The 20,681-nt window shown below is 51.1% G+C and overlaps 1 protein-coding gene across 1 annotated transcript in view; it reads right to left on the bottom strand.

Annotated features, from left to right (window-relative positions):
• CAPN13 (calpain 13) overlaps positions 1-20,681 on the bottom strand; it is a 79,121-nt gene that overhangs the window by 25,534 nt on the left and 32,906 nt on the right. The window contains exons 5-10 of the mRNA XM_064494207.1: positions 17,301-17,434; positions 11,867-12,041; positions 10,898-10,972; positions 6,239-6,324; positions 2,334-2,408; positions 1,128-1,273 (exon numbers count right to left, since the gene is read on the bottom strand). Of these exons, the coding sequence (XP_064350277.1) occupies positions 1,128-1,273; positions 2,334-2,408; positions 6,239-6,324; positions 10,898-10,972; positions 11,867-12,041; positions 17,301-17,434 (691 nt within the window). The remainder of the gene's footprint in view (positions 1-1,127; positions 1,274-2,333; positions 2,409-6,238; positions 6,325-10,897; positions 10,973-11,866; positions 12,042-17,300; positions 17,435-20,681) is intronic.

Here is a 20,681-nt window from a genome sequence, read left to right as displayed (position 1 = left end):
ATGATGCTCTCAAGTGCACTCAGCAGCACCTAGCAGGTGCTTGCTGGCTGGCTCCCTTCCCTCTCTCCTGTAAGGAAGTACTAAAAATGGTGCCGATGCAGAACTTGGTTAGTTCATTGACATGTATTATATCTAGGGAAAAGGGCTCTGGCCCCACAGTCGGACAGGTGCAGCTCAGGGAAGGTGAATCAGCGAATTTGCTGCCCAAGAGTGACTTGGCGGTTTCTTTGTCTGCCCATGGCCTCCTGGTCTAGGTTCTCTGCCCAGCAGAGTGAAGAGCCTGGAGGTTGAAAACAGGGACACCCTGGGGTATGAGGTCTTCAAGCAAACCATTCTCGAAAGGCAGGTGCCAAGGAGAAGAAATGCACATGTCGAGGTGCAAACAAACACACACAGAGTAACACACACACACACACACCTTATTTGCATAGCTTTTCCTATCAAGGATGTGTAACATACACAGGTTCATCTTCAGAGGGCGCTATTTCACTCATCCACTCATACATGGGGAATGGAAGGTCCAGAGAGAATGTGTAACTCTTTTAAAGATTCATCCCCGGGGAGCCCAAAGACAGATTTTGGGGCATCTACTGCTGGGATCTCAGTATAGTGCTGTAGGATACACCACCCACACTGGGCAGGAATATGCCCCTTTATGTCTGGATGGTGCTTTGTGGTTTCAAGGGGCAGATAGGGGTTACAGGGGAGACTGAGACAGAGGGACCAGCTTTATCCCCAGAGTCACAAAGCCAATACATGGCAAAGACAATGGTTTAACTCAGGTCCTGACTTTTGTCCAGTGCTCTTTCCATAGCTCCCTGCAATGTCCTGAATAATTACTGAAGAGCGGTGAGCCTGTTCCACTCCTGGGGGGTGGCGGTAAGTTAGCAGAAGGACAGTGAGAAAGCATGAAAGGGCAGGGGAGGCACATTGGAGATTCTCCTGCCCACCCCACCAGCAATCATGTCCTCCAGAGAAGGACAGCTGTCCCTCTGGGCTGCCAAATTCCTCTTCTTTCAACTTCAGGCTGATGGTTCAGAATTGAGGGCCATCGAGAGGTGAAGCCAGGATGGGGCAAGGCCTGGCAGCTTCCATCCTGGCAGAATCGTTACCAAAGGGATAACTACCTGCAGTGTTTCCTGGAATCACGTGGTTCTTAAACGTCATTTGGGACCATCTTTCATGGGGCATGTTTCCATGGTCCAGGCTGATTGGAACTTGGTTACATATAAATAGGCAGGAGAAGTTTTCTTGGAAATCTCGACATGACATCCTGTTATAAACAGAGACAATCGCTTACTGACCACTGGTTTTGTTGCTGGGGTGGAGGTTCCCATCACTTCACAACACCTTTGCCTGTCAACTATAGTATCCATTAATTTACCACAGTCCTACCCAAGACCAGAGCCCCATTCTGGTTCATTTGTGGTTGGAAGGACAAGGACAGCGTCAGATTCTGGGTTCTGCAGGTCCCTCTCATGGCCAGCAAGAGGACTGCCAATCTCTTTCTGCTACGGGTCCTACACGCTGCTAAGAAAGTCACTTTTCCCTAGGGTCCTTTGCCAAAGCATTGTTGAGGTCTTACCAGAACACAGTGGGTTCAACACCTAACATCCCAGCTGGTACTGTGGTGAAAGTTGAGATTCTAGAAATGTTTTTTCTTCTAATTTACATTTATCCCTCTGATTCTTAATGACTTAAACCCAGTCTCCTTTTTGCACATGCCAGATTTCATTCAAATATGTCACTGAACAAGCCAGACAACCCCTCAGAGAAATGTTCATCTTATCCTTTGAGATCTGAGCACAGGGCTGAGAATGTGTTTTTCAACATCTAGTCCTGCATAACTGCTGGGCGATGACATCGATACCTCACCCAGAACTCCAGAGTCAGGGCTGGGAGATTAACTCCAAGTTGCTCTCTTGTAATTCATGCCAGGAGAGACTGTGGGATGAATGGACTGTGGGATGACTGGGGGATTTTTTTTGCCGGGGTCCCAACAAGATGGCATGGAAGATACAGGCATGATAATCATGCATCCTGGTTTCCAGGAAACGGTAGTTTTCAAAGCTTTGGTGCCAATATTCCCTTCTATCATTAACATTCCCTGCAAGCTCTAGTATTTCAGAGCTGAAATACTTTTCATGAAAAGAGAGAACCCAAACACAATTTCATGTTCAAAGCTTTAGTGTCTTGGCGGAGAAAACAGACTCCTTCTACAGAGGCCCCTGCAAAGTGAATATTCTCAAAAAAGTTTTGGAAACAGGGTAGGGATTGAGAGTTTGGGCAACAGTTAAAGATTTGAAATATAATTTTAAAATAAGAGTAAGTACCAAAACTCGCCATCGTCCTTATGCTCATACAGCTGGCTTTTCTGTTGGTGGTAGATTTCCTGCCACTCCGGAGACCTGGGTGTGGAGAGACAGACCACAGGATGAGATCTCCTAGGACAGATCGTCTCAATCGCATGTGGCCCCACGGGGTCCTTTGCACAGGCTTCCAATAGTTTCTGGGTGCAGGTGGAGAGTGGCATTCTACCTAGTGATTCTCTACGTCCATGGCTTCCAAGCTGCCCCCAGCCCGATCCTCTTTCCTGAGCTTTATAGATGGACACATGCTATGGGCCATTCCTCGTCTCCACCAGAGCCCCACTGTGACCTTGTAGTCAACCTATCCCAAACTGTACTCATCCTCTGCCTCCTCCTATTGCCCGAGCAAATGAAGGGTCACTCTCTTGCTCCCCCTACATTGAAGACAGCACCAAATATTAATGATTTATTGATTCTACCTTCTAACCCCCTGTCAAAGCCATCCACTGATTTCCATCCTTACTGCTTTTTTCCAAGTTCAAGAACCCTCAACTCCTTGTTGGACTTCTCACCTGAACTCAGTCCTGCCCTCCTTTGTTATCCATTCTCCACACCGCCTATCAAACCAATCTTTCTAAAACAGAAATCTGATTACGGCATTTCCCTGCTCAAAACAAAAACATCAGTGCTTCCTTTTCACTCTCAGGATGAAGTTCAAACTTCTGAAACACATCTTGGTCTCTGCCTACCTCTCCAGCTTTCCCTGAGCAGCTCCCTGTTCCCCACAGCATTGAGCCCCACACCCCAGTAGTAAAGAGTATCTTCATTTGCTCAGGAATACGTCTGTCCCGTGCGGAGCCCCCTCCACCCTGGCCTTCACCATGATGCCCCCTCTGCCTGGAACGCTTTTCCTCCTCCTTTCAGTCCTGTAACCCAGTAACCTACACTCACCTTTCCTCCTAAAAGGCACTTCTGCTGGGAAATCGTGCTCGTCCCCGCCAAGGTGCCCCTCCTGTGAGCCCCTGCGGCTCACCATACCATTCCTGTCCCAGTACTTAGTACCCAGTGTCACTAGTGCTTGTTGATCGCTTGCTTGTTTCTTGCCGTTCCCCCACTGGACTCCAAGTTCCGTGAGATCGGTGACCTTGCTCACATTTACATCATCGACAAAGGGCCTTCACCCAATGCATGTAGTGGGCATGCCCATAATATTTTGCTTGCTTAATTAATAATTAAAGCTGTCAACTTCACTGGGATAATGTGTTCCAGAAGCTAGTTCTAGGGTCTGTGGTGAAGGCGGAGACCCTCACGGGCAGAAGGCCGCAGCTGTCCCGCCCCAGCTCACCCCTTAAAGCAGGGGCGTGCTCCTAGGCCACAGGTCCCAGAGGCACAAAAGTGTAATGAGCTCTTTCTCTGGGACTGACTTGCATCAAGGGCCTGCCTGGGCCACCTCTGTGCCAGCAGAGCAAGGCAGGGACCACTCAGGCTTCTGGCTGCAGGCTGAGCCAGTCAGATGTGCTATTGTAAAATGGCAATTTTATAATTAAGTGATTATATTTTCTGCAGTGTGTAAGGGAAAATAAATGTAGTGTAAATCAATATGCTATTGATTCATGCAAGTTTGCCTTTAAGTGTGTGTGACTGAAATTTCCATTATGGTGGAGAATACACCACCCACTCTCGCCATCCGTCTCTGCTTGTTAAAAAGTAGGAAATGGACCAATGCCTGAAGACTTGATTGTGCAGCCCCGTCCTTCTTCCAGCCTGGATTCAGGTGGGAAGGGTGAACCTCAGTACTCATCCAGGATACGTGTCCTCCACGGCAGGTGCTGTCAGGCCCATCCCCCGGCCCTGCTCTGCACACTTCTCCAGCCCATTCAAAGGCCCTCAAGAACCCCCGTGCCTGGAGGCTCTAAATCCAAACTCGAAGCTGGCGTCAGGCTCTCTGGCTCCAGCTCTCAAACACTTCCCTCTTGGGTTCCTCTGCCTCAGGCCAGCTTGTTGGCCCTGAACACGCTACAAACGTTCCTGGCTCAGCACAGTGGCCGACACTTCTCGCCTACCCAGTGATCTCTTCCAAAGTGAATCATGCTTTTTTTTTTTTTTTTTTCAGTTGAACTCCAGTTCAACCCCATCCACGAAGCTTTCCCTGAACAGGCAGGCCCACGCACAGGAAGCCTCTCTTCCCTGATCTCTGGGGTCCTTTGTTGCCCTCACTGGTCATTTGCTACTTAGCACAGGGGATGTGGGCAGAACATCAGCTTGTGTGAATTTATTGCCTCTTCTCCTCAAGGGCAACGTGCTGCTGACGTTCGCCCTTCCTCGTTCCTAGGGCAACAGCCAACCCCGAATCAGGGATTCTGGCTAATCAGATCGCCCCTGGCCCATGTACAGCAGCTTGGGGTGGTGATTGGGAGGGAGGACTGGTAAGGGCCAAGGATTCCCCCCAGGGAGGAAGAAAGAATAGAGGCAGGATGAAAGGAGAAAGGGCAGCAGTGAGTAAAAACATTGTCCAGTGGTTCGTGGTTCTGCAAGTTCATCCCCTTCCGAGGCAGGGGTGAGGCAGGGGGGACGAGCTGCCCTGTTCTCCAGAGGGCATCTGAGGTCACACACCCGGGTTTATTCTGTGAATTCATGTTGCCTGTTTCCTCCCTGTCTGCCTCTTTCACTCTCTCTCTTTCTCCCCTTCTCTCTCGCATTCCTACCCTACATCCTCTGTAAGTTCGTCTCACATTTGCCATGCGCCCACTCGCGCAGGGGCATCAGCTGTGGGGCTCACAGAGGATGGGGTGGCCCCTGTCACCGTCCAGCCTGGGGCATCAGGCTCAGGGTGGGGACACCAGCCAACTCTGCATTCGCCCCCAGAACACACTTCTCCCTGCATTGATTTTCACTGCTTGTTGAGGTCTGTTCTCCTGTTAAGAATGAATGCATGGCATTTCCTTTCAGATCATGTTCTCCTTCATGCTAAGCTGCCAGGGCAGGCCAACATGTCTCAACACTTTCCACGGGTCTAACACAGACAGGCCTTCAGAGACATGTCGGGGGCTGGGCCCTGCTGGCTTCTGAGACAAGCCAGTACCCTGTCGCCAGCCTGGCATCCCTCTCGGGACGGCCGTCTCGCTCTCAGTCAGCAAGGGGACAGGGACCAGGGCTTAGTCCTCCTGGCAGCTGGGAAACGCCAGCCCAGCTCCCTGGGGACTACTGACCACACAGCGGGGTCCCCACCAGTCGGCTGGTACAGAGAGCAGCTGCCGGGGACACAACCAGCTGAGGCATCTGAGACCCACTTAGCCCTGCTCACTCCTTCTATAGCAAGGTGCCAGTCCAGGCACCCATTACACGTGAGCATCTAGACCGGTAGGGCAGGACGGATGACCCAGGTGGACTGAGTCAAAAAAAACTAAAAACAAAAAAACAACAAAAAAAAAGATCGTTGCCTCAGCTCCCAATTCCCCCAAAAAGAAGCCTTCTCTGTCCTGATCCCGTGGCATCATCAGGATCAGAATCCTATGGGACCCCTTCATGGGCTGAGGCTCTTTCGCTCGATACCCACCTGCCATGTAGAACTTGGCTCCGGCCATGCCCCACCCCCACTCCTCTCTATTTTTCACTTCTTCTGGGTATATGGGTTCAATGCAAGACTATAACCTTCTGGAGGACAGACACTCTTGTTAGCTGTCTATATCCCACAGCTCCCACCCAGCATGGTATACTTAGTACAGAGAGTACACAGTAGGTGTCTAATAGATGCTTGGCGCATGGCATCATGGGAGTGTGAGACGGACTAACAGTCACACGTAGGTGTGAGCTGGACAGACCTGCAGCGAGGTGCACAGCAGGAGTGAGGTATGCCGCCCCTGTGGGCCAGGGTGCGTCTCCAAACACTGGGTCCCGCTGAGGGAGAGAGAGGTGTTCAGAAGCCATACCCGTCGCTCCAGGGCCCTCTCCATTCGACCTTGCCCCAGGGGTTCCACAGGCGGATGAGATATTCCCAGCTCCTCCTGTACCAAACCTGCAGAGGAGAACAGAAAAGGAAGACTGTCAGTGTTCGCCAGCAAAAGTCAGCGGAAAAGAGGGAATACGAATGTGGCTGCTTCTTACCTCCAAGGACTAATTTAACATCTGACCTCATTTGGCTGCAGCCAGAAAAAAAATTGAAAAAAAATCAATGTCTCTGCCGGCGTGGAGTTGGAATGAGATCGAAGAGAAAATGGCCCCTTTCTGCTCAGCACCTCAAAGGACAGGGGCAACTTCCTCATTCTGTAGGACTGCATCCTAAAACTTGCATGAGCTGAGACTTAACAGCAGATAAACATCGGTGGATGGTGTCTCGGGCTGCAGAAGGGAGATCTTTATGCGTCCGCAGCCTTCGACACACCCTGCCACAACCAGCATCTCTCTTCCACAGAAATAGCCGCTTCGTTGCCAGCTGACCCTCGGGACATGTGCAGGGTCTCCCTAGCACTGTCCTGAGTGAGGCCAGCAGAGGAGACTGATCTGAGCAAGACCAGGACTTGGGAGTTGAGCCAGCCCCAGCCTGCAATCCCTGCCTCTGTCGGGGAGCAGGCACCTCCATGGCCTGCGCTGTCCGTCCTTCCCCAGGGGACCGCATCATCATCACTCCCAGACTCACGGAGGCTGACACATGTGCTTCTTCAGACCACTGAGGCCAGAGGGCAGACCACTGAAAAGTTACAGCAAAACAATCACAGCCCTTTGAACTTACTTTCCTGGATCCAGGAGGCCTCAGCCTGGTGAGAGGAATTAAAGCATGACTGAGTTGTAGCGGTGCTATTGATCTATGCTAATGTTGTCTGAGGAGATGGAGGCCTGGAGGGGTGTCAGAAGGAGGGCACTTGTTCAGTGATTCCAGGCAGAGGAGACAGCGAAAGCCCCAAGGGGACTCTTCCCATGTGGAAATGAAACTGGTATGTGGAGGCAGGGCTTGGAGCCAGGCCTGACTGTGACGTGTGCTGGTCCTTCTATCCTCTGAGCTAGATGTATATAGAATTCCCATCATGCAGAGGAGGAGACTGAGCATCAGAGAGGTTGAGCAACTTTCCAAAGGCCACACAGTAAGTGGCAAAGGAGGAATCCTGATCTCAGCTACTGCCAGTCTCCAAAGCCCAGGCTCTCATCCTTGGAATGCGAGTGGATAAAGGACACAGCTGCTCTAGGGCCCAGCCCCTTCTCGGATGTAGCCGAGACCCTGACCTTGCAGGTAACCCCTGGGCCAGTGCATGCTCACCAATAGGGCAGTACCATGAAGGAGCAATGCAGTTAGATAAGGGCCCAAGGACCCGGCTTGGGTGAGGTTCTTTTCTGTCTAGCTCTATATGGCTGACACCACAGTGGAAGGTACGTTGACTTTTAATGTCATGTGGCATAGGGGTGCCCCTCTGCCCACCCCCAGGCACTCCAGGCTTTACACATGTTGTATTGTTAACTGCGAGCACGTGACAAAGCCCATAGTACAGGGATGTGAGAAATGGTGGTCTGGTGGCCCAAAGTGCTTAATGAGCCACCCTCAGTGCCTCAGGGAGAGCAGGGATGCAGGCTGGCATAGGGGAGAAGGGTGGCCAGTGACTGGAAGGGGCTGAGAACAGAGCTAAATGAGGCATGCCGAGAAACACGCACCCCCTTGCCCAGGGGAGTCACCGCCCCAGCTAGGTGCAGAATAAAACATGCCAATTTCATTTATCTTCCTGTCTGTGTCCTGCCCAGAGGGAGTATGAGCAGATTAAAAAGCACACTGCATTTATGGGCTGGTTTAATCTTAGCTCTCGTGGTCGGAGTTATAACCTCCTCCTTCTGGAGGAAGAACTTTTAATCAAGTCAAGTTCTTGGGCCCTTGTCTAACAGGGTCACTTCTTTTTGATAGTGTCCTGTTGATGATCATGTGGGTCATGGCCAGGTGGCTCAGGGGTCACATTCGAAGCCAACATCACAGCTGCATCTGAGAATGGGCTGGGCTGGCTTATTGGCTTCACTCTCCTGGCTACTGACTGTACCCTGACCCTGGTCAGATCTCTCTGAAAGGGTACCACTGGGCAAGAGGAGATCTAGGTTATCTGTCCTCAGATAATATTTCCTTAAAAGTATTCTCTTAAATGCTAGTTCCATAGGCTGTTAACAGTTACTCCTAGAAAAGATGGTTTCATGGCTAATGGTAGATTAAAACCAAACTGTATTGTTAATACAGGCCTTCTCAGAGCCTTTAAAAGGCTAATATCCATTGTGAATCTCCAAGTAGGGGTACAGTGAGCTGCATTTGGAAAATTGCTTTCACAGAGCATCTAACCGGGCTGGCGCTCCTTAAAGCACTTGCTAGGAAGTGCCAGTGGCCACAGGATGGCAGGAACGGCAGGGATGGACCATACAGGACAGGTCTTTGTCACCTACCATCATGGGGGGGTGTCCTATTCAGACTGCTCTGTGTATTATAAGAACAACTCAGAGTGTGTGCTCTGGGGAATCAAACATTTGAGCTGTGAGCAAAGTCATCGGGAGCCCAAACCCCCTGAGCCCACACTTTGACTCGCGAGTTCATGCCCATGACCTTGGCCCGAGGCGTTTCCTTGGCTGCTCTGTAAGCGGCCATTGCTGCCATCCCTGTGCCCAGCTGCTGCAGGACTCATATTCCATGGCCATCTGGACCTCTGGATACACAAGTCCCTTCTGCCCCGTGTTCGGAGGAGAAACAAAGGCCGTCTCCATGTATTAAAGGGGGCCTTGTCCAGGAGCGGCAGGCACATCAGCAGGGACCATGGCCCCCTCCTTCCATGCCCAGCACAGACGTCACAGCTCTCTTCTTCCAAATCTGGAAGCAGAGCCAAAGTCTTGTCAACACAGTAATCCAGGCAGTACTGCCAATTGATTGAGGTCGGCACACAAGAAAACTGATTTACTCTCCCTCGCCTAGACTTGTCCACATCCAGGACGGGGAGCTACACAGAGCTGAATGCCCAGCTGTGGCCAGCTGTGACGATGGTATTGTCTGTCTGCTGAGAATTAGGAGAAAGACGTGGGAGATTCCAGAGGAAGAGCAACCGGAGCCGCTCTGACCGGGATGGCGTCTGGCCTGGGTTAACAGGGCCCCTTCGGTGCTTGTGGGAGATGTCTTTTGAGACCTTTACATACATTCTATGATGGAGGGTCAGTGATGTCATCTTCACAAGCCGAGGACAAAGGCATTCATTCACTCATGCAAGGGCACTCACCCATTGATCCAATGAGCATTTATTAGGTGCCTACTCTCCTCCAGGTCTAGGCAGCGGCAGCATTTTGGTGCTGATTTCCTCAGGCAGACAGGTTGGAGACACATGTGTTGTCTCTGTTTTGCAGATTGGAACAGTCACCCAAACACAAAACAACGGACCAACCGGCCTCAGGTCAGTGGACAGGAGAGACAGACTGACACCCAGAGAAGGAGGGCAAATACGAGGCACAGGCCAGAAATAGAACCTGATACTCTGTATTCCTTGGCTCATAAATACCCACGAAAAATGGACCCTGGAGTTTGCAACACTGTCTCTTAGGGCCTAGGAGACCTTATTGGACCTTGTGAGTTGTGAGAAGTACAGAGATGGGGGAGCAGCTGTGGGAGATCATCACAAGGTCAGGGAGTGTGTCCCCACACGCCTGCAGGGGACGCGGAGATGGGAAGTGAGGAGACGTGGTGTCTAGGCCCAGCCGTTTCAAGTAGCTGTGTCCCCCTGACTGTCCCCTCCCAAGCCTCAGCTTCTCATTTACGAGTGGAGGAGGCTGGACTTTGGTCATGTTTTATGGACCAAACGATACTGCACACAGTGATAACATGCATTTTTGTCCACCCAAAGTTGGTCGTGGCATTAAAGGGAAAGACTGTCCCCGAAGAGCCATCTTCCCCTCTTCCGTGGGAGTACTGCTTTAGCTGGGCACATGGTGGCCTGACTAGATGGTCTGTTTCCCAGATATCCTTGGGCCACTGGGTGGCACGTGATTCGGTCCCGACTAATGGGATCTGAGAGAACATGGGGTGTGCCTTGACTGAGATGTGCCTTCCTTCTGGGTGTGTCAGTCCCTGGCCTCTTTTTCTTCCCCTGGCTGGGGGATGAGGGGACCTGGAGCAGCTGCCCTGGGCTCACAGGTAGAAGCTACCTCCCAGCTCTGGAGTCACCTGCTACCCAGAGAGAAATGACCTTTATCCTGCTTGAGCCCCTGCATTTTGGAGTGTCTTTGTGGGAGCAGTTGGATTGGTACGTCACAGATAAAACACTTTCAGGGTAAAACTTCCCCCAGAGTCGATTGGGTAGTTAATTCTGCTTTCACTTTGGATTAATCCCTCTGTCTGGCTAGACACTCAGCCTGTCTGAGGTCATTTAAGGATAGCGAGATCTCTGGGGGTCCCTGAAGGATGAGGATGCTGGGTACTAGAACTTCTGGATGAAGAGGAAATGAGGTTGTCCAGGATGGGCAAGGACATGGTGGAGGCCAAGGGTGATCAGGACTCGTGTCAGCTTTGTGGGGCTCACTGAGGCACAGGATTCTGACTCCTGTTTAGGGGAGTAAGCACACTGGGGCACAGTGTTCACAGGGAGCCTTACCTGCTCAGCCCCGGTCACCGTGTAGGCATGCCGACTCACCAGCCCATTCGCCATCCTCGTGGACTCACTCATCGGCTTCAAAGGAGAAAAGCAGACTAAGCATTAAACATTCACACGTTCCTCAAAGACAGAGAAAAGCACAATTCAGTCAGCAGCTGAGCTGTGGCCAGATGAGAAGCATCCCACTGATTCCAGCACTGGAATGGCTTATATTCCTGGAGCTCTTTCCTGGAGAGGCAAAGTTTGGAGGCTGTTGGGTGGCTGAGGCTCCAGGCATTTCATCTTCCAGAGAACACCTCATGGTGGACAGAACCCCACTGAGTCCTGAGGACCTGGGCTGCTTGCTCCTCCAATCACTCATCACCGAGACACAACACAAAACACATCTGCTGGGCATTTCGGAGGAGTCAGGAAGACCCACCACCTCCATGCTGTGAGTTTAAAGTGCATCTGAGGTTTCAGATGGCCTTTCAGACTAGGGATGTGTGACTCACAGCCCACATTTAAAGAGTGAAGAAGTGTCCTCATGGGGGGCGTTGGCTGTCTTAGAACGAACTCAAATAATCTGGAGGATCATCCAAGCTCTGCCCTTGGAGCCAGTGAGAATCAAACCCCTCCCCTCACGGCCACTCCGGATCACACTGTTCCTGGTCACAGGGAAACACTAGGCAAAGGCTTCAGAGTCAGACAACATGTGAACCCTGCTCAGCCACTTGCTGGCTGTGTGATGGTGAGCATTTTGCTTAACCATTCTGAATCCATTTCCTCCTCTGCTAGTGAATTCTGCAGGCCCTGTTTCAGATGGAGGGCTGTTGGGGGGATTAAATGAGATGATGATGGTAAAGCACAGCATCAGTGCTCCACCATGACAGCCACTTGGCCACTCCCCTTCCTAGCTGAATGGGCCAGTGGCTGAACACTCCTGAGGAAAGGCTTGGACCAGTGCAACGAGATTCCTGTTCTACTCACCCCGGCCAGGGTGCCGCAGGTCATCAGGGAGCCAGCCTCGGCTGCCTTCTTCACCATCATCACCAGGTCAGGCGAGGAGACGTGCGGGCTGATGTTGGTGACCACCCCTCCCGAGAGGTCCATCAGGGCGTCAGGGAGGTAGCCGTAGTGCAGGTTGACATAGGACCCGTGAAACCTGGGCAAAAGAGAGATCAACCCTTGTGGTGCCTTCAGTGCCTCCAGGAAGGAAGGTTGCACACCAGACCTCTGCATATTTCCTGGGTGAAGGACTTCCCCATTCACCCCAGGCTAGAGCCACCCACCCACCTTCCATTCCCCTGGATAAGATAAAGTGATGTGCCACCCTTACCACTTCCTTCCCCTGGTCTCCCGGGCCTGGGCTGCCCTGCAGGTGGCAGTCTGGTGTAGAGGTTAGGAGTGCAGATGCTGGAGCCACAGGCCTGGGGTCTAATCCCAGTCTCACCAGATATTTAGCTGTTTGGCCCTGGACAAGTTAACTTAACCTCATAGGGCAGGGCTGAGCATCATGCCTGGCATTCAGGAAGCCTTTAATAAATTTTGGTTCTCATTATCCTGAGGATCCACTGTTTCCCATTTAGTTTGGCAACAACGGTAAGTACTTACATGTGCAGGGTCCCTTGCTGGGCACTGAGCCTTCAAAGATGGGTGAGACCCCGTTCCTGCCCTCTAAGAGCCCGCAATCAACAACCCTGACACCCACCATGGTCACAGGCAGCCTCCGCTCTCACCCTGTGCAAAGCGTGATCCAGAAGCCCCATTCATTCCTAGAACTAACCCACTCACCCCAGAATCCTCAGGCAGTTGACGTCACTGAAGGTAACACAGGTGGGGACAAGTCTTACATAACACAGCCCCAAGGCAAACCACTTAAAGCTCTCCTACCTGTTCTCCAAAGCACCTCATCCCCCTCTCCCATGGGCTTGCTGCTTCTGGACCTACACCCTGAGAAATGCCTGTCCTTACTGCCCCGTGTCTGCCTTCCTCCCAATTCCCCGACCTGAGCAGCCCCTGTCCCCTAAGAGCGAGGCAATTAGTCTCCAGATTCAAAAGCCAAATTGCTCAGGCCCACTCTGGGCTCCCCTCTCACGAGCTCTCAGTCACAGGCAGGATGTTGAATTTTTCAAGGGCCCCCTTTGCTCATCCGGGGAATGGGCATGTAGCAGCCTCAATGGGCGGCTGCAGGGTGCTGCCAGGGGGTGCACGTACAGCACATGGAGGGTATCTGCTCATGGTTGGTGGGGGGCTTGCTGTGGCATCAACAGATCCAGCAAGTCCCTGTTCCCCTGCTTCCACAGCCAAAGTCATCGCCCCTTTCACAACAGCACTCCCCACTGAGATGTTCCCCCTTCAGAACCACTCATCAGGCCGCTCTGCCTTCCTTGGCTGTCTGTCTGCTGTGAGAGCACGTGCATCACCTTGGAAGGGAGGGAGTGCCTTAAGGCCCCCAGGAAGGCTTCTGAGAGGGGACACAGCTCTGAGCTGAGTTTTATTCGGGCTAGCACAGTGGGACGGGCATTCTGGGGAGGAAGAATCAAATTGGGGAGGTTCCTGGAGCCGGAAGAGCACAGTGGGAGGGGGCCAGTGACGGGCTGACTGCTGTTCCCTGGAGAGAGGGTGGATTTATCGATCAGAAGAAGAACCACTGAAGCAGGGGCCAGAGGAGGTCAGATTTGTTTTGAGTACTCCTGTTCCTGTCGGTGGGGTGAACTGGAAAGGTTGCCATGGAATCCTAAAATACAGGCAGGGCAAACCCACAACAACAAAGAGTTAAGGCCAAGCTGGGCAAGAGATCCTGCCTCCTGGTGTTAAAACCACTCAGTGGGCGCGTCCCTCACCACTGCCCCAGGCCAGGGGCCTGGACATTCCTGTCCCTGAGGGGCAAGCAGAGGCTGAGACGCTCACAAGCTGCTGGCCATAGGGAAGCTCCAACTGTGGCTTGCTTTCTAGAAATGCAAAACCATGCGGGGATCATGTGTAGGTCCATCCCTGCCACCACCTCCAGGAGGGCCCTTGGCCTCAGACAAGACCCCTCCCAGTCCTCAGTTGATCACCCGGAAACAGTGAGGTTGATGGATCAACTCTGGGGTCCCTCAGACACCCCTCTCTCGCCACATTGCCACCTCTGCCATCACTCCTGGGGATCACCCAGAGTTCATGGAAACTCACTCCAGCAAATACGCATCAAGCCACCACTCTCGATCAAACACCATCCCAGACACAAACGCCATGCATGGCTGAGAGATTCTTGAATTAACGAAAGCTAAGGATACACAGAACCTGAGGGTCATTCTACATAAACCAGGTGACAGATGGATTTCAACTTGTTACTAAACTGGTTCTAAATCTCTTTCTGTCTCTCCCTCTCTCTGACTGGGGTTATGCTCGGTCGGTCTTAGACTCTTATCTCCAGAGTGTTTGCTCAGTCAATGGCAAAGCTTCCCTTTGGCTAGGGTCATGCCTCGCTGGGTCTCAGTGTCTGACTCACTTGATTTCCCACACTTTCTGGCTCTGGGTCCCAGGTTAAGAGGGCTTTGCCGAGGGTGCCAGAAGTCAACCCAGACTAGGGTTCTGGAACCTGTTCCAGAGCCCACCAGCATGACCTCCCATAATGCCATGCCCCTTTTCTGGTGATGCTCAGGGCCCTCCCTGGCTGAGCTGCACCGGAGCCACTTCCAGAAAAGCATCTGCTGGCTCTGTTGCATCACTGCAGGTCCACTGCCTCAGGGTCTGATGCCGTGCACCCATGCCCTTCCGCAGTCACCACTGAGACACCCAACGCAAGGGCCAGCAGCCCCCTCTCTCAGCTCCCCACAGCCTTCTCTCCCTGTCTCCAGGATGCCCACAAAGCCTGTCCCAGCAGCAGCTGAGTGTTTGGACAAGGAGCTCTCACCCCGCTTTTACAAACATGAGCTCATGGATCCTGCTGGTGTTTCGGGGACACAGCAACTCTTCTTACCCCCTTTGTGGACAGGACATGGAAAAGGAAGGGAAGATAGAGAGCACTGAGCTCTCCACATCTGTCACTATGCCTTGTCACCTGATCCCAGGAATTCTGAGAGCTCCTTGTTCTCTTAACTCCACTGCAGCCTCATTTGGGGGAAATGTGTACCTGCCTGGCAATGATAGGAGAGGGAAGAATTCAGATGTCATATAGCAGCCAGAAAGGTTGCTGAAAGGCTGCAGTTCTGAGCTGCAGAGATCCAGGGAGGATGTTATGCAGCCTACCAGATCTTGTCCCCCACTATCCTATCCGATGACCTTTGAGGGGGAAAAACCTGCAAACATAGATCTCTTTTCCCCCCACATCTGACTCACTTGACCAGTTCATCTGCAGATTCCACAGCCGCAAGGATGGCTGAAAGTTTGGAGTCCAGGTGTTGACTTGGTATTGCCTACACCTGGGGAGGGAAAGGGGCCCATGCCCACCAGGATGGTGGGTTCTCCACGCTTGCGCTGCGGTCCTGTGTGCCAAACACTGCGTTCCAGAGAAGCAAAAAGACAAATCCTCTTCCTATAGGACTGACAGTATCAAGGAATGATGGAAAAGCACGTGACTGGGGAGGACCGATCTGATCCCAGCGTGGCCTCAAACACTTGCCTTGACCTTGGGCAAGTCATTTCACCCCACTGAGCCTCCGTTTCCTCATCTTTCAAAGAAGGTAAGGTTTGATGCTGACAGAAGCCCAGTCTAGCTCTGATGTACTATAATTCTTTTTGATTTCCTCCTGGGTTCTGTAAGCTCCTTCATTGGATGGAAGGAAAAGCTTTTAAGTAGCTTCAGTGTTTGAAACATTTTCTCCTGCGCTAGATTTCTTCAGGCAGGGGATTGTGGATTCTGGGTCCAGTTTTCCATTTCCTTTCAAGCTGAATGATTGCTTTAGGTCAGCTGTTAACAAAATGGGGTCAAAGTCGTCATTTCATCTGCGAGCTTTCTAATTCTCCAAGTGAACTGCCGCTCTAACCCCCTTTCAATAAGGGAAAAACGAGGCCCCGGAGTGGTGAGCATGGAGTCCACCCTGGAAAGATAATGGCAGTGTTTGTGTAAGTAGCTCAGAAGTGAATTAACCTCCCCAAACACACGGAATGCTTCAACCCCCCCGCCCGTTATCTGGGCTTCGTTCTCAAATGCTACTGACCAGCTCTTCCCGACACGGGGAATGAGCAACTGCTTTAGTTTTGTACAAGTTGTATCAAAAGAAAGGATGCACAAGAAGAGCTCTTGAGATGTGCCCTCCACAGGACAGGGACTGGGTGGTCTGTGGGGTTGTCACCACTCCTCGGAGCCCAGGACTGGACGGGGCGGGTCTTCAGTCTTGCCCAATGATGTCCCTCGGTCAAATGGCCAAAGACCGCAGTAGGCTCAGGTTGCCCACTTACACCTATCATTGCATCCCTCCTCAGAGTCTTGGCTTCCCCAACTATCATACAAGGGGTCGGTTAGGAAGATCTTTGGGTAACCTGGTTCCGGGACACCCTCTGCTACTCATTTTCTCCTGAGATGTGTGGACCTCTGTCCTTTGGTCTCCCAGTGTTGACTTCTAGCTCTGACGTGCCCCCAGCCTGTGTGGGTCTCAATGACAGTGACTTCATACACACACAAGCTGATACACACACACGTACTCATGCACACATCCATGTGAGCCAGCCTGAGAGTCTGTTCCAGTGCCTAGCACAATGCCTGGGCTATGGTAAAATGCACAATTAAATCTGCTGAATAAAAGCAACCCAAATTGTCTTTGTGAAACAAGTGACTTGGGGAGTGTACAAGACCTTGAGCTTGTTAACCCCAGAAGGTCGCCCCTGACTCATGGTATTGGGAGCGTATAATAAGAAGCAGCTCCCGCCTTGCCCCGATACACAAATGCAGTCTCACCGCAGCCACAGGAGGACCCTGGGTCACTGCTCAAATCAGTCCCATTGTTGGGGATGCCTCCCCCACGTACCTATCTCCTCTCCCCCTGTTGAAATCCTACCCATCCTTCAAGGTCTCACTCAATACACCTCCCGGTGCAGCCTCAGTTGACGTAGTGAGTCAGAAAGTCAGAAATGTTCTCTCTCTCCTCTGCCCTCTCAGTGGACTTTGACCATGACGTTATATTTTATTTGGGCCCGTACACCAGCCCGTGCAAAAGTATCAGGCAATGCCTCTCTCTGTCCAGCCCTGCCCTGCCTACCCCTCGCTATGTGTCTCTGGGTCCCTCCCAATAGCTCCAACACAGCCTTGCACACAGTGATTGTTTAGAGGATGCCTAGGGAGGTGGCAAAGGCTCCGATGCTCCCAGGGGCACTGCCTGCATTCAGCAGAGCTGCTAAAAGTCCTAGGGCTGGCTGGTGGGGAGCATCTGTCTGGGTAAGTGGCCAGGCAGGCAGGGCCAGCATCCAGGCCCTGGGCGGAGGGTGGGCCCATCCTTACTTGGCGTAGGCTTTCTCCAGCAGGCAGGGCCAGAACTCTTGTTTGTTGCAAGGCTCCACAAAGAGGTACTCCTCGTTCAGGACAGGCAGGCGATCGTCAATCACCACTTCCACCCACTGGCCACACTGCCAGAACTGGAGGGGAGAGAGAGGGGAATACATGCCTTAGTAGAACTGCAGCAGGAGGGAGCCCCTGGCCACCCAGCCCAGGCCAAAAGAAAACCCCCATCACCACATGACCTCCACAATGCCACAACGAAGTCTTTCCAGAACAAAATCCCAGCCCAGGTCGGTGAACAGGGGACCAGCCTGTCATCTCCAAGGACAGATGAGTCACAGATCAAGTTAATTAAGGAAAATACAGGCAGGGAGGAAGGAGACTTGGGTTCCAGCTGGACTTTGCTACGAACTCCTGCCTCACTTTGGCAAGTCCTTTGTGAGCTTCCAACACGTGGACCCCACAGGTCCACCTTGTGTACACAGTGGAGGTAGGGGGAGCGGATGCTGAACACCAAAGGAGAATGGGAGATGCAGAGAGCTGTGATGGGGAAGGAGAGTCTGCCAGGAGCTGAAGGTCTGAGGGAGGAGGCAGGATTCCAGCTGGAGACAAGGAGACAGGGAAGGCATCCCAGACGGCGGGGATGGTGTAGGCGGACGTCTGGAGGCCGAATGAACAGTGAGGTTGCTCAGGACTGAGCAGTTACAGCCTAGCTCTGGCCCTGCTCTCCTCATGACAAGCTGGCCCGGCCTTCAGAGCAGCAGGAATGAAGCGGGCTGGCGCTGCAACTGCTAACAGAGCAAACGAACCAGATGTTCCCCTCCGAAACAGACTGTTTTCAGCCTCAGCATTCAACTCTTAATGGTTCACCTGGGGACATCGCCAAATGAGGAAAATTCATAACAAAGCCAGCTTTTTGGAGTTTGTTCATTGGTCTCCCCTGCACTGGATAAGCAATAGGGCTTCCAGCTTCAGTAAGTCACAGGCAAGTCTCTGACAGGTGGGCTCAGAATAAAGCTGGGTGAATGCGATCGATCATCTGCTCGGCGGTGACAGGGAGCTATCCACCTGGCCTTGCCCACAGCTGGATGTCCCAGATGTGGGGCTACTGCATCCAGGCGGGGACACACTTTGAAAACAGAGATGGAGACCAAGACAGAGATGTCAGTGGCGACAAAACAAAGAAGATGTTCTCATAGTCTTTGATGAACCAGTGCCCTGGAGCTGGTTCCAGCACAGCTGTGGATCTGAGTCCCAGCTGCAATAAGAGGTACAGGAGCCAACAGGGATGCTATTACAGTGAAACATGTCGGAAGCACCAAGGAAGCTTATCTGAGCTCCTAGAAAGGGGTACTGGCAGGACAGACTAATTTGGATTTCGGGTTCAAGTGGATAGCAAGACGTATACACTGTCCGGTCAGTGGAGCTGTGCTCATGTGCTCATGTCCTGGTTTTGCCTTTAGTGACCCCAGCAAGAGATATTCAGGAAGACATTTAATTCTCTGTGACTCAGTTTTCTCATCTGTTAAATGGTGGTAAGAGTAAGAACTACCTCATCCTGTGACTGGGATCAGATCAGAGTGTGAAAGTGAGACCACAGTTTTGAAAGTAGGAACTGTTTTTCAATAGTCTTTTTGTTCAGCACCTAGGATGGTGCCTGGCACACAGTAGGCCATCGAGAAGAAGTGAGCCCTGGTTTGAATGAGCTCCTCTGGTTGGTTCCACTGGCTCTCGCATGTTCCCACACCAGTAATGCTCACCAGACTTGCTCTCCCTACACAAAGGGAACCTCAGATAAGATCATTGTTCCCAGAGAGAATGCAAATGGCCTGACTGGTGGTGAACCACTGAACTGTGGTTCTGGGTTCACTTCTCTGGGTGAGGAGGGCTGACATGTGGATCACATCTATTACACCCTTTAAGAAGCAGGTTGGAGCTATTAGGCCAATACCCAAGCACCTGAAGGAAATCAGAAGTGTTTGGGGCAAAGCATCCAAGTTGCCCTGGCACTGGGTCCTTTCCAGAGAGCAGTGCCCAAGCTCAGAAGGATGAGAAGAGATGTACAGAGGTCAGCACTGTAGCTGTTTCTGGGGAAATGTGGGACTTTCTTCACCACACAGAAGGGCAAAGTGTGTCCTGCCTAGACCTCAGTTTGTCCTTAACACCTGTCACTCCACCGACACTTGCTGCCCTCAGGTGAGCCCAGACACAGCTAAACCCTGCATCCTCTAGCTAACTCCTCAGTGTGATCCTTGGACCAGCAACATCAGCATCATCTGGGAGCTCGTTAGAAGACCTAGCTCGCAAATAATCAGACTTCAGAAGAGAGAACAGGATAAAAGAGGACACCCTGAGAAAAATAAAGGGAAACAGCTGAACAGAAAAAGGAGGCAGGTCTTCAGAATGAAAGGGCTCACTGAATTCCAGGCAAGATTAATTATAAAAAGGCATGTATCTGGACATATTCTAGAGAAGTTTCTGAGCCAAGGAGAGAGAGGGCCTCTTATAAACTTGTAATTTAAAAGAATATGCTGCATACAAGGTCAAGAGGATAGGTTAGCATTGGATTGTTCTTCTGCAACACTGGAAGGTACAAGACAATGGAAAAAAATGTTTACAGATTCTTAAGGAAAGGGATTATGATCCAAGAATCCTAAACCCAACTAAAATATTGTTCTTATGTAACAGCAAATGAAAAAACACTCATGTAATCTGAGAAAACTATTCAAGGAGCTACTCCTACCTAATGAGGATGAAATTAGAACAAAAATCTTAGTAAGGGAAAATGACGGGTGAAAGAAACAATAGTGAGCAATGAGATTTGAATGTGCTTCATGAGAAACATACTTGCAATATAATGAAAATGAAATTGATAGTGAAGGGATGAGCAAAGATATAATAGGAAATGTAAGTAACAGGAAGCTGTAGTAGTAATGTGAATATCATAAACAGGAATTCAAGGCTGGGAGTATTAAATGTAACAAAGAGGGGTATTGTGTAAGCTTTATGCCAACAGCCAGAAAGCAAGAACATAAATCTTTGAGCACCAAAGAATATAGCAGGAAAAGTATGAAGCCACAACACCTGAAAACCTAAGAGGAACCCTCTAAACTATAATGTTGGGGAAGGACTTTAATTCACCTCTTTTGGAATATGACAAATTAAACAGACAAAAAAATAAGCCAAGGTAAAAGAGATAATTGCAGATAATACAATCTGCAAATCAGAAAGCTTGATTCCATATATCAAACTCAGAACCACTGGGTAATACATATTCTTGTCGTATATCCATGGTACATTTATAAAAAAACTGTTCTGGACTTGTCCATAAATAAAAGTTTAATAACGTTCTAGACGTAGAGATTTTTATGAATTATATTTTCT

This window comes from Camelus dromedarius, chromosome 15, assembly GCF_036321535.1.
Source record: "Camelus dromedarius isolate mCamDro1 chromosome 15, mCamDro1.pat, whole genome shotgun sequence".
Taxonomy (NCBI): domain Eukaryota; kingdom Metazoa; phylum Chordata; class Mammalia; order Artiodactyla; family Camelidae; genus Camelus; species Camelus dromedarius.
Note: the sequence above shows the minus strand (reverse complement) of the source record. Positions and strands in the feature narration are given on the sequence as shown.